We start from the raw sequence: 12,603 nt of genomic DNA, 5'->3' as shown, positions 1-12,603 counted from the left end.
CCAGTGGATTTTCAAACCGGCCCAACACGATTACAACAGATCTCACTCTAAAACAAATCTAATACTTTACTTATTGAAATAAGATGAGAGTAAAGAGAAAGGTCTTATGTTTTAATTAAAAATTTTTTAATTGGAAGGGAAAATGAAGCCTTGTAATAAGCCAGTGATGGCTCTCCTGCTCCGTGCCTCCCGCTCTGAGGACCGGCTGGATTTAGGTCGCTGCACTGGGGCCTGCACCACACCCGGGTGGCGGGTGTGCCCATGGTCACTCATTGATGGGTCCTCAGGCACAGGATTGTGGGTATGGGAGAGTCTGGAGCCCCAACATATGGAAGTAAGAATTAAAATGCACCCTAAGCCATAAACTGGCTATTCATTTTTGAAATGAAACAAAACTGACGTTTGTACTGAAACTACAATACTGTCTGGATTTTCTGACTCTCATCTCTTGTTTTGTGGGTCTCTGCTGGTGGCCCAGGCTCGGGCCTGAGTTGTTCAGTGAGGGATGGGGCCCAGGGGCCCATGCTGCCCACTTAAGCAGGGGGCTCCCATGCAAAAGAGGAGTGATCCGCCCTGGCCTTTAGGGGTGCAGGGGCGCGGGAGAGGTTTGGTCTGCAGCTCCTGGACGCCTAGCCTCTGAGTTCTGTGGGCATGAGGGGCCCTCGCTTGAGTGCAGGAAGTTCCCCCTCTCACCGTCAGAGGGCAGGCGACCACTAGAAGAGAGGGGAGCCCTCCCACACTCGCAGTTTGGGGGCCCCTCCTCAAGGTAGAAGGTCTAGAGGAGAGGCCTGGCTTCTGGGCTGTTCTCCTAGGACTCCTTAGACCCAGACTGTGGGCGGAGGAGGGAACATGGCACTGGAAGGAGGCTGGCCTGGGCCCACTATGGCCATGCTGAGCCTGTGCCCTTTGGGAAGCTACGATTTGTGAACTGTCCCAGTGGCCACAGGGGCTAGGGCTCAGCTAGGAAGACTGGGCCTTCGTCACTGTGGCGGGAGCAGAGCTTGGCCAAGACCCTGGGTGTAAGCACCTGGTGGGACTGATTGTGCATGAAGTGAGGGGACAAGCTTGCTCCTTGGGCACCCTGGGGAGGGGGAAGGAGGAGGCAGATGGGGTTAAGGAAGGACCAGACATGGCCCGTTTACTGAGCCTAAATGCTCCCTATGGGAAGGGGAGCACCCAGCCCTGAGAAGCCCCATCTCACATCCCAGCAGAGGCACCGTTTCCTCGCCCTCCTTCACAGTCAGAGGCTCCCCCCCTGCCCTGACCAGCCCCTCTCCTATCATCTGTCATCCCCCCACCATGGGATCTGGCCTGAACAACAGGCTCTGGAAAAGGAGAAAAGGAACCATTCAAGTACTCACTGGGCTTCCCCTGCCAGCCCTGCTCCCTCCCAGCCACTGGGATTCTCTCCTTTCCTCTCCCCTCTCAGAACAGCCTGCCAGGTGTTGCCCAGGGCAGCCAAATAGGGCCAGAACCTCTGGGGCTGAGGCTCCGGAAGGCAAGGGGTATGCCTGGAGGGAATTTCAAGGACAAGGACACATGGCCTTCCCTTTCCTTCCCGCTCACTGTGACTGGAGGTGAGCCTCAGGGAGCAATAGCTGTCTGATGTGTGGAATATTCCTGCTCCCACCCGCAGTGATGATGGGGCAGGGCCCCGAGTCTCGTCCCAAGAACCCAATCATGGTGATTGATCTGAGGAGATGCTACTCCTCCTGGGACCCCTAAGTTTCAGAGTGCATACTGGCATCTCCCGGGGCCAGTATCCCACCACATAACTAAGGATGTTGCTTCAGGCTCAGGCTACCCCCTTGGAGACAGACCTCGTCACACAGCGGGCACAAGGATGCTCTCTGGGCCTCATCCGATGAGACCAAGCCAAGCCAAGTATTGATTTGAGAGAAAGATATGGATATGTGGGGTGGATAATGGGTAGGGGATCCTATTTCTTTCTTTTCCTGTTCAGAGAACACCTCTCCTCTACCTCACCCCACTGGCACGCAGAGGCCAGATGAGGAAGACTGTTCTCATCAGTCACCCAGAAACGCCTCCATTCCCCTGGTCCCCTTCCAGGAGCTCAAGACCATGAGGCCTCTGGGAACCAGGTCCCCCTCTCCCACCACGGCGAGCACTCCCAACATCTTCACCTCTCTGTGTATTCTTAGAACCAGTCAATATGATTAATTTTACATGGGCATCATTTCCTGCCGTTGCCGCGGAGTCCTCCCTGCCTCACCCATCAGCAGCGACATGATACAGTTTCTGGTTATATTGGTCAACCAAGATATTGATATGATTAATAATGGATATCTATATGCTGACCTTTGTCCACACAACTGAATCACACTGGGCTGGCTGTCACATTTCTTTAAGAGGTATTGATAAGCCCATTACTGGAAGGGCAGGTACAACCTTAGGTGTGTGCTTCTCACTCACCTTCAAGCATCTCCTGTGAAAATCTACCCTGACTGGTTGAGCTAGTGTGGGTGCAGTAGCATGTGCAAGAGAAAGTCTGTGTACAAGTGCTTGTGTGGTGAGCGGGTGTGCGTGGGTGGGTGTGTGGATGTGTGGACATGTGCATGGGTGTGTATGGATGCCTGTCTTGAACACGGCCCTTTTAGAGCTGATCAAATAGTCAATTAGAGCATTATAGGGAGGTAGCAGAATCAGAGAGTTCCTACAAATACACTGTGATGTACTGTTTGATCTTTAGATGCCTCTTGTCTCCTAGGACTTGCGCAGGAGGCTTGGCTTTATAAGGATATTATTAGGTTGATGCTTCGTTCTCTCAATGTACCTGCCAGGCAAGAGACAGGACTCACTGGGAGCAGTGTGGCCAGAGTAGCCATGGGGTGGTGCGCTGAAGGCCATGCTGCAGACTTGGCTCCGGGGGCAGGCCGCTCCCAGCCTCAGTCTCTTTCTCTGTGCAGTGGCAGCGCTGACTCCAGCTCCATGAGAAGGGAGGTCGACTCAGCTCAACCTCTCAACCTTCTGCACTGAGACTCCCAATCTTGGGAATGCTGGCCACTCCACAAGGGTTTGCCCCTTATTACACATGGGGGTGTGGCCCACTGCCTATTAGGAGGGGTCTGTGGGAGAATGCACACTTTGTGTGCTCACGTGTGTGCTGCACAGGCACACAGATCTCATGGATAGAGAGAGGCACACCTGTGATTTCTGTCACCCCTACCTGTGTGAACAGTGGTGTCAGGGACAGTGCCTCTACCAGATTGGTCTACAGTGATCCATTCCTGTTTGGACCCAGACATGTGACAGACATGCTCACTTGTCAGGGGAGATTCTGCACTCGGCCTTGTAAAGGGAAGCCGGCTGGCTAGAGAGAATCTTTTGGATCCTCAGACATAGTGTATGAATAAACCAGACATGGATTAATTAGGTGTGACTGCATCATTAAATTAGAATAATGAACAAACAGCCACGTATGGCATTCAAATCTGCCTAGAATGACTGCAAGGGTTGCTTTCAAGTAAGTCACCTGTCAGTTTGTAGGTTTTGGCGACTCTGGAGAGTGAGGTTCCTATCATATCTTAAGAAGTAGATGCTTTAGGCACCTCCTACCCCAGGAAGGACCATCCTTCAATGGGCACTCAGACTCCCCCACTGAATCCAAACAATGGCTTGGTTCAATACAGCATCATCTATGCACGCTTCAGCTGCAAGCATTTCTCAGAGTGAAATACGATGGTAGCACAGGTGCTCAAGAGACAGGAGGGAGAAGTTAAGAAGTGAAGGCAGTGGATGTGAAATGTATCGATCCCATAATATTTATGTGGCTGTGCACATTGGTGCTGGGGCACGTGCGGGCGCGCGCGCGCACACACACACACACACACACACACACACACACACCTTTTGCATTTCCATGAACGCTTTTTTCTTCTGTCAACCCTCCCCATGTCAGCCAGCCAGATTTGAAGGTGAACCAAGTCTCAATTGTGCAATTTTAGAAACAGCTGCTGGACAGCGGCCCCTTGCCCTCAGCGGACAACACCCCATCACAATCTCCATCCTAGGACAGAGCAGCTATGCAGAAAGAATTGCTTGTCTTCAGCGAAGAGGACACCAGCAGCTTAGAGAGAGGAAAGAAAGCTTGTTTGTCTGGCCGGAGAGCTGTGGGATAGCCTAATGCATGGGGGCTTTGTTAGTAAGATCTGTTAAGTATCTAGAAACCTTTGATCTGGAGATGCTCTTAACCAAGGTGATAATTAATTAAAGCCGAGTGCATTGCAATAAAGTAACATCACATCAGGTGAGTCGCTGTCCAGAAGCAGCTTTCAGAACATTTAAACTCTTGTTGGAGTCCAGCTCATTATCAATTCCCGCTCCCCCCCCCCCCCCCCCCCCCCCCCCGAGCTTTGGACCCTATTTTTGGCTATCCCATCCTCAGGGACCCAGAACTACATCTGTCTCCATGAGGGCATTCGTTTATTTACATCTTGCAGATGGCCACGTAGGATGTGTTCCCAGGCTGAGCTGCTGGGAATCGCTCCGTCTGTGAGTGTTCCTCAGCTCAGCTGGAAGGGAGACACAGGGGCGAATAAGAGAAGCCAAATGTGGAGCGAGGGGCAGGGGAGAAGCCCTGTGAATGCGTGGCCCTGAAAACATCCCCGTCTACTCACAGAGGGACCCAGAAAGGAGGGCAATTCCCCGGGGCCTGCCCACCTGGCTGCCTTGCTGGTCTCTGTGGGCAGGGCTGCGGCTACGGCTTTATACCTATCCGGGGCCACTGGAAGCTGGATGAGCAGAGAAGGAGGATGCCCTTAGGGCAAGCACATAAAGTCAGGAAATTCCTCTGCCTCCGCTTCTGCCCCATCATTGTCTCTCTGCCCTGGCATCTTTAACTGCACCCCTATGTTGCCATGTGGAACATGGACCTTCCTCTTTGGTTCTCACTCTGGGGTTTGAGAGGGCACTTTAAATAGCAAGGAGAAGGAAAAAAGCGAGATGCAGGACAATGATAAAAGGGTTACAACTAAGCTGGGGGGCTCTGTTCTCCTTCCTTAGGCTATTTGGGTAGGGTTGGATGCTTTCTGTGATTCTTGGAGAGTCTGTGTATTTAAAGACCTGTAGAGAAGGCAAAAGTAAAGGGGGGAGGGATGGGCTTTTCTTGTAGAGAGTCCAAAAGATGGGCAGCCAGATCCCTGCCACACCTGCTTGCCTTTAGGGGAAATGCAGCATTCTGCTTGGAGGACTCAGCTTGATCGACTTGGCCAAGGCGTGTGTGTGTGTGTGTGTGTGTGTGTGTGAAAACACTGCAAGAGAAAAGTAGGGCTGGGGTGTCAAGGGGCAACTGGTGGGGAAGCGAATGCAGTGGGTGGAGAGAGTTATCTCTGCACAGAGCTGGGTTCGGTGGCTTGCCACTCAGATCCTGGATAGAAGGTCAGTTCTAAAATGAGTCAATAGGTAAGCAAGCAAGCCTGCAAAGGGTGGGGGGGTTGGGGGAGATGGAACCCTCTCCCATATTTGGACTTCTAGGTGGGGATTTCAGATAAACAAGAGCATGCCTCCACATTGAAACTTAGATCATTGACAAATCTAAGCACCCATGCTGAGGTGGAGCCAGTACAGAATCACAAGGACAGCGTCACTGTCCCCAGATCCTCTCCTTTTCTCCATCAACCACCTTCCTGATCACGCACATAGCCTTCAGGATGAAATTACCCCTAACATCCTCTCTGTGCCACTTACATTTGTCATCTCTCCTCTACACACACACACACACACACACACACACACACACACACACACACACACACTCACCCACCCACACAGGCTGCAGCGTCCTCCCTCCCTCAGTCCTCCAGTTCCCACAGAAACGCACAGAGTTTCACACTCCCTCACTCTTCTCTTCGCATGTCACATGGGATTTCCCTTCCAAGTTCGGAAGCTGCTGCAGTTCTAACCACTGTCAACCAGCGCTCCCAGCTTCCAGCTGGCATTTTGGCCCTATAATTCTCAGAACCCTCAGTTTTCCTTTTTTTGACCACGATGGTGGGCCTCATTCTCTGTTGCATCTCCCTCTCTTCTACACCTGCCTACCCCAAGTTTTGTTTAGTGAGGTCCCTCCTGGGTCAGTTTGGAAAATGACCACCTTCTGATGACATGGAAGGTGTGAGTGGTGCAGTGTTTTCCTCCAATCTACCTGAGGCAAATAAGACTGGCTCCCAACCAAAGAGGTGGTGTCTTGGATAGCTTCTAAGGATCACTCAGAAGCCCCTCTCCCATCCTGATACATAAATTATAATAATGAGGATAATGATGCTAATAATAGTGACAGTGATGGCCATGCTCAGGTTGCTGGAGTTTGGAGAGCTCACTGGGCATCAAGAATGCCCCTGGAAACCAGCTCTTTGAAAGCACTCTGATAACTCAACAACATGCCTGTGTCTGGGGCATACCTACGGCATGCATTTTTGTAATTGTTTTCCTTTGGGTTGTTTTCAAGCTATGACTTCACTCAAGAAAAGCTTTTCTTTTTGTTTTGTTTTGTTTTGTGTTTGAGAAGCCACGACATCCAGCCAACTGGAGCAGGTGGAGACAGTGAAAGTGTGCCAAGGGGGTTCTTTCAACCCAATCTAGAATTCCCATTAAAGCTGAGGGGGGGAAAGATGGTTAACATCTCCCTGTTGAATTGCAGTGAAATCTAGGCCAGCCCTGGTTCCCATATGTGTGGGATGCGCTTAGTCATGCTTGCACATGGGTGCAGATACGTGCACATGTGCATATTAATTTATCTCTGTGTGTTGATTCTGAGGAAGTCTGTTTAGAAGATAAATGAAATTGTGCACAAGCAGCAAATAACCACTAGTCTCTTAAATAAAGGGGTCATTTCCCAATACTTTTTTCTTTGCTCCCAAGTAGGATACTTATCAACACTTGGAATTTGAAGGTTTTTTATGGACCTGTTTGGTTTTGTTTACTTTAGCTTTTTAATGATTGCTATTGCTTATTTTCTTTAGTGAAACTTGTTTTTTTTAAAAAAATATTTTTCTTCTTTTCTCATCACAGCTATCCCATTTTCCATATCTCTTTCTCACAAGGCACATCTTTCTTTTAACAACTATGGGTGTGTGCCCAGCTGTTCTACCAGTCTTTCCCTGGAGAGAAATAAATCTTTATTTTTCAAAGTAATTTTTTTAAAAAGTTCACGTTAATTGAACTGGTGCCCATGAGGATGCTTCAGCGTCACTGCCTCGTGGACTCCTTTGGAACGGACACCAGAGCCTCGCCGGCTTTGGTTCACCTATTTCAGGAAAACAACTAGCCAGCTCGGCCAAAGTCAAGCGGTGGAAACTCAATATTCCGAGACTTGTGACATCTTACGTGAAAACACAGGACATAATTTTGTGAAGATGGTACACAAATCGCCCAAACATAATCACAGCCCTTGCCCTTTCCCTTTCTCCCAGCAACACCCCAAATCATGGGGCTTCGGGCATTTCCTAGTCAGATACCGCTGAACTGAGAGGTTGTGCATCTGGTGATGAGTACATTTTAAAATGATATGCTCTCCAGGGCTCAGTCCACAGAGGGTTCCATCACTCTGTTCCCACCCTCCCTCTGGATGTTGTATGAAAGTGTGAGGGGTGAAAGTTCCTGCTGCTGTGGCTCCAGGGCTGCCAGTAGACTAGATTTCCCTCCCTGCAGCAGAGGATGACCTCAATGCAGAGTGGTTACCCAGGCCACAGATGTGTTCTAACTGGTTAACTAGAGGGACTGTAATGTGGACTTGGCTGTTTAGATAAAAATGCATTGCAGGCTCCAGGAACAAGCACACTTCAGTAGTAAAGGCTGCTTAAACCTTTGGGGACAGCCCTATGTTTAGATTACATTAATTCATAAATATTATACTAAATATCTCTTAAATTGGACTTAAATGACTTCAAAGATAACGCATTATAATATGGCTACCCAGAGAGCACTAGTCTTTATGTCTCCCAGTAACTCAGTCTTTGCTGCCTTTTATCCTGTTAGACAAGACCAAAGTTATGAATGGATTGCGGGCTTCTTCATGCATGATCTGCTGTGTGTGTTAGCAGTCATGGATGTGTGTGTGTGTGTGTGTGTGTGTGTGTCTATTTTCAGTCACTGGCTCCGTTTGTTCTCCAGGAAATAAAAGGAAGAGAAATGAATAAAATGTGAGAGAAGGGAAGAATGAGACCAGTGGGTGACCTGTTCCCTTCTTCAAGGGAGAACAATTCTATAGGAAGGGGCAAAGTTAGTCCTGAGCTCACTTCTGCTGCTACCCCGGGAGTTTGCCTCTCTCCTCTTAAATCAATAGTACAATGTCTTTTTCTTTGGAGCCTGGAAAAACAATCTTCCTCAAAGTGCTTCTAATGGGGGGAAAAGAAGACTCAGAATTAGCCATGAGAGTTTGCATTACACTGGGTTTTCTTCTTTGGGTGTTGTTTCTTCAAATTGCAATCCTGGGTTTTCTCCTGGTTTCTCTCTCAGCTTAGCACCCAGATCTCCCCCTGCCCAATTGCTTTCTGGTCTCCAGGGGGTAAATTTACCTTTACAGTAATTACCTCAGTCCACAACTGCTATGTGCTGCCTCCCCAGCTCAACAGCCTTTCTCTGATATGGCTGGGTTTGCTCCACAACACCCACCCACTCCCTCCTCCACAGACTCCCAATTTGACTGGAGTAATTGCCTTTTAAGGTTCACTCTACACATGGCAGGTATTCCATTAACCCTTAGAACTCTTCCATCTTTAGTCACCTGAAATGGCAGGTGGTCAACAAATGGATATCCACCTGAAATCGCATGCATTTAATTTATTTTTCACTTTTTTTCTTTTATTTCTTAACCAATAATATACATATGCCATCCACACTGGAAGCCACTCTCCTGTGTTTTCCCTCAATTTTATCCCAGTATGATTCATTAGAAGTTGGAAATTCAAGAAGGGGAGAGAAAGAGCCACAAATATGCCCTGAAAGCAGGCTTAACAAAGGCATGTTTCTATCCCGAGAACCTCATGTTGTTAATTTAGAGTTGGGGAAAATCTAGAAATCAAATGCAACCCTTGTTCTTCAAGCCTCATCATGCTTTTTGACTTAACAGTAATTAATCACCAATGGCAGGCGAGTAATTTTTTTTAAGGTGGCCGGAGGCTTATTTTATCAGGATTAGCTAATAAATCAGGCTGTATCACTGAAGAAGGAGTTCAAACTCTTCTTGGACTGAATAAAACAGACCTCGGAAACTGTCTCATTTATTTAGCTCTCCCAGAGCTTTCAGGCACTGTTGGGATGTTGTGACCCAACCTTGCCTATAAAAATCCAAGTGAAGGAGAGGCAGGAAGTTTCATAGGAAAAAATATATGCTCAGGCTCTGAAGGATGAGCTGCGACAACGAGGCACCCAGCATGCCGGGCCAATGGGCCTGCCTGCCACAGACTGAGTCAGTTTAGGGGAAGAATTATTTAGAAAATGAAGTTTTGCTTGTCCTAGGAATCCTGGCCAGGTATGTGTATGTATATATATGAGACGATGCACACAATATAAATGTATCATAACCTTCTCTACCTTCCTGATGCAAATGATGATAATTCTACTTTTTTGCTACAGTACAAGGGAGTCCAAATAACATCAGAGACAGTGATGATACCAGCAAGAAGGGATCATGAGAAGAAAGCAAGAAATATTGTTAAAGTTTATCTTCATTTGAAATAAAGCATCAAATAAAGTGCTCCAATCCAGATCTCATAGGAAGCCCGGGTCTTCACAACTGTCTTTCGCCTCTAGTGGGTTCTGATTTTTTCTAACTTTAAAAATCTCAAATTGTCACAAGAACTGATCATTAAGATGGGTAAAGAATTTCCCTACCTATGCTTTTTAATTTTCATTATTACTATTTTAAAATCTGGGGACATATTAGAATGACAAAGGTTTGATACAAACATTGATTAGCCTCTATGGAGCTTGATTGGAAAAGGAAAAACTACAAAGATATGGTTGATTTGGGGGAGGGGGGAAAGGAAACAAATATTATTTCAAACACTGCCTCCCCAGTCCACCTTTGCATTTCTCTTCTGAACATTTTCTCCATATTGGATAAAGGTTGGTTTCTTTATCCATTACAGCCCCTTCCCTCACCCCACCCCAACAAACCTAGTATATTTCCATTCTGCCGTGGTTTTGTGCGGCTCAACATGCCATTAACTTTAAGATTTACTCCTCAGCAGGCAAGCTGGAAGATGCTAAAGCCAATAAAAACTGCTCTCTGGGACTCCAACTATGAAGAGTTTGGAGCTGTGCTTAGTATTCGGATGAAGGGAGGGCTGGAGGAGGGCGGTTGTGATAGTGAAAACCACTGCTGCTTAGAGAGCCAGACAGCTCTGCGCTCTGCACCTAATGTGCCGGAGGATCAGCTCTGTTCATAGCCCATTTGTGGCCAAGGATGAGGCTGCTCTCTCTGTGCGGGTGGGTGTTCGTGTGCATGTGCATGTGTGTGTGTGTGTGTTTTCATCATTAAAACCACCAGCTCTAACACAGCATCTTCAGTGGCTCTCCACACTACTGTTTATTAAAAACAGAACATCCATACACATCCCTTACAACTTCCTTAGAACGGTGCTCCTTCTCTGCCTGACGATCAGTCTCTCTCAGAAAGCATTTAACTTGCCCACACAGCTCCAGCCCCAATGAATCCCTGCTGCACATCCTATACATTACTGTTAGGGAGCAGAGCACTGGGCTAATTTCATCACCCACCAGCCACCCACACACATCCTACAACTGAACACATTTGGGGCTCTGCCTTAAAGATAATAAAACAAGGAGAAAAACAGGCAGGCTGCAGACAATTCCCATGACCACTTTCCTAAAAAGTTGCTAGGTTTTAATTCTTTGATTATTCTGTCTCCCCTCCCCCAAGCACTCACTAGCATTGATTGCTTCAAGGGAGAGAAATAATGTACTATAAACCTCTCTGCATGGTGAGTTTGGGATAATTAGGCTACACCCTTTAAAATGCATATCTTGCACATACAAATTTCCCTCTAAAACCCCACTTTCCTGAGAAGGGGGGGATCATCCAGGCTTCCCCAACTCCTTATACCACCCAGGGGATGGCTGGCTCCTTGCTAATTCTTGTCTTAGGTTTTGTCCCTCCTTCCTTCAAATATCCACCCCCTCCCCCACCACTCACACCACAACCGGATTATTGAGAAACACAGCTCGACAGGGAGAGTTTACTGTTAAATTGGTAGCGAAATAAGAATATCTCTGAATTTGTCACCTCCCTCCTTTTTAGACGGTTGCGCTCTTGCTACTCTGGCCCTGAGCGGAGACCACCGAATCTCCTCAGTATTTTCAGCACCACGGCGATGGACAGCACCCTCGGTCCCTGACCGGCTGCGCGCCTGCCAGTCTGCCGCTCAGCGTCCCGGGCTCGGCGGTGCAGCTGTCCCCATCCCAATCATTCAAGTCGCCGTACCCCCAAATACAAGCCCCATTCCTCCTCGACCTTCTCTCTTTCTCTTCCTCTTCTGCTCCAGTTGCTCTCCCTACGGCACCGCTTCTGTCAGCTCCTTTCCCAAAACCCAGCCTTGCCCCAGCAAACAGCTCCCCACGCACCCCAGTCCTGGTCTCTGCTGCCCGAGCGCCTCCTTTCTCGGCGTCCGCCCGAGGCTGCCTCTCGCGCCGTCTCCGGTTCGTCCGCGGCCGGCCGGCCAGCCCGCCCGCCCTCTCCTCCCCAGCAAAGTTAGGAGGATAAGGTGCACTCACCTTTGTGCATGCCTGTGAACCTGTCCTTCAGAACCGTAAGCTCGTAGATCTTGCCGAACTCCTCGAAGAGGGGCTTGAGGTCCTTCTCATCCAGGTTGCGGGGGATCTGCCCAATGAACAGCTTGATGGCATCGTGGTCCTTCATGGGAATGGTCGACGGGTTCCCCGGGCTGTGGCTTAATCCGTTCATGTGCCCGGCGCTGCCCGGACTGCTGCCGAGCCCGTTGGTACTGAGGCTCGCGTTGTCAGCCTGTCCGTTTGCTAACGTGGCCATCTTTATATACATAGAGAAAAATCTTCTTTCCTTTTATTCTTTCTCGCTCGCACTCTCTCGCTCCTCTTCCTCGCAAGCTCGCTCGCGCTCACACACGCACACGCATACACACACTCGGGTTCTCTCCCCCTCGGTTGCTCTATACCTCGCTCTCTGCTCTCTCTCTCTTTCTCCTCTCTTCTCTCGCTCGCTCGCGCTCGCGCGCTCTCTCCCGTCTCCCCCCCCCGCTCTCTCCCTCCCTCTCCTCTCTTCTCTCTCTTTCGGCGGTCTGATCTGATTTTTTTTTTTTTTTTTTTTTTACATTGAACAGACAGGATCTCTGTCCTTTCCGTTTAAAACAGGCTGGACCGGTTCAAGTTCCCAGTCAGACCAGGGGTGGGGGCGGCGAGTGTGCCCTGGAGAAAGGAGGGGGAAGCGGGGCCCGGAGAGGGCGCTATGGGGCGGGCGGACTCCCGCGCGGCGGCGGGGCGGTGGCCCGGAAGCAGGGCGGCTTGGGGCGGTGCCGCCCCGCGCGCCTCCCCCGTCGGCGGCCCCAGCGAGCGGCGGTGGTACGGTCCGGACAGCCCCCGGCTATAAAT

General features: G+C 49.3%; 1 protein-coding gene across 1 annotated transcript in view; it reads right to left on the bottom strand.

Annotated features, from left to right (window-relative positions):
* Positions 1-12,037, bottom strand: part of CELF4 (CUGBP Elav-like family member 4) — a 271,691-nt gene extending 259,654 nt beyond the window's left edge. Inside the window, exon 1 of the mRNA XM_023750872.1 lies at positions 11,752-12,037. Coding sequence (XP_023606640.1) covers positions 11,752-12,037 — 286 coding nt within the window. The remainder of the gene's footprint in view (positions 1-11,751) is intronic.
* Between the last annotated feature and the right edge of the window lie 566 nt (positions 12,038-12,603).

Source organism: Myotis lucifugus, unplaced genomic scaffold (assembly GCF_000147115.1).
Source record: "Myotis lucifugus unplaced genomic scaffold, Myoluc2.0 scaffold_16, whole genome shotgun sequence".
NCBI classification, from domain to species: Eukaryota; Metazoa; Chordata; class Mammalia; order Chiroptera; family Vespertilionidae; genus Myotis; species Myotis lucifugus.
The sequence above is the reverse complement of the archived record's forward strand: the minus strand, read 5'-3'. Positions and strand labels throughout refer to the sequence as shown.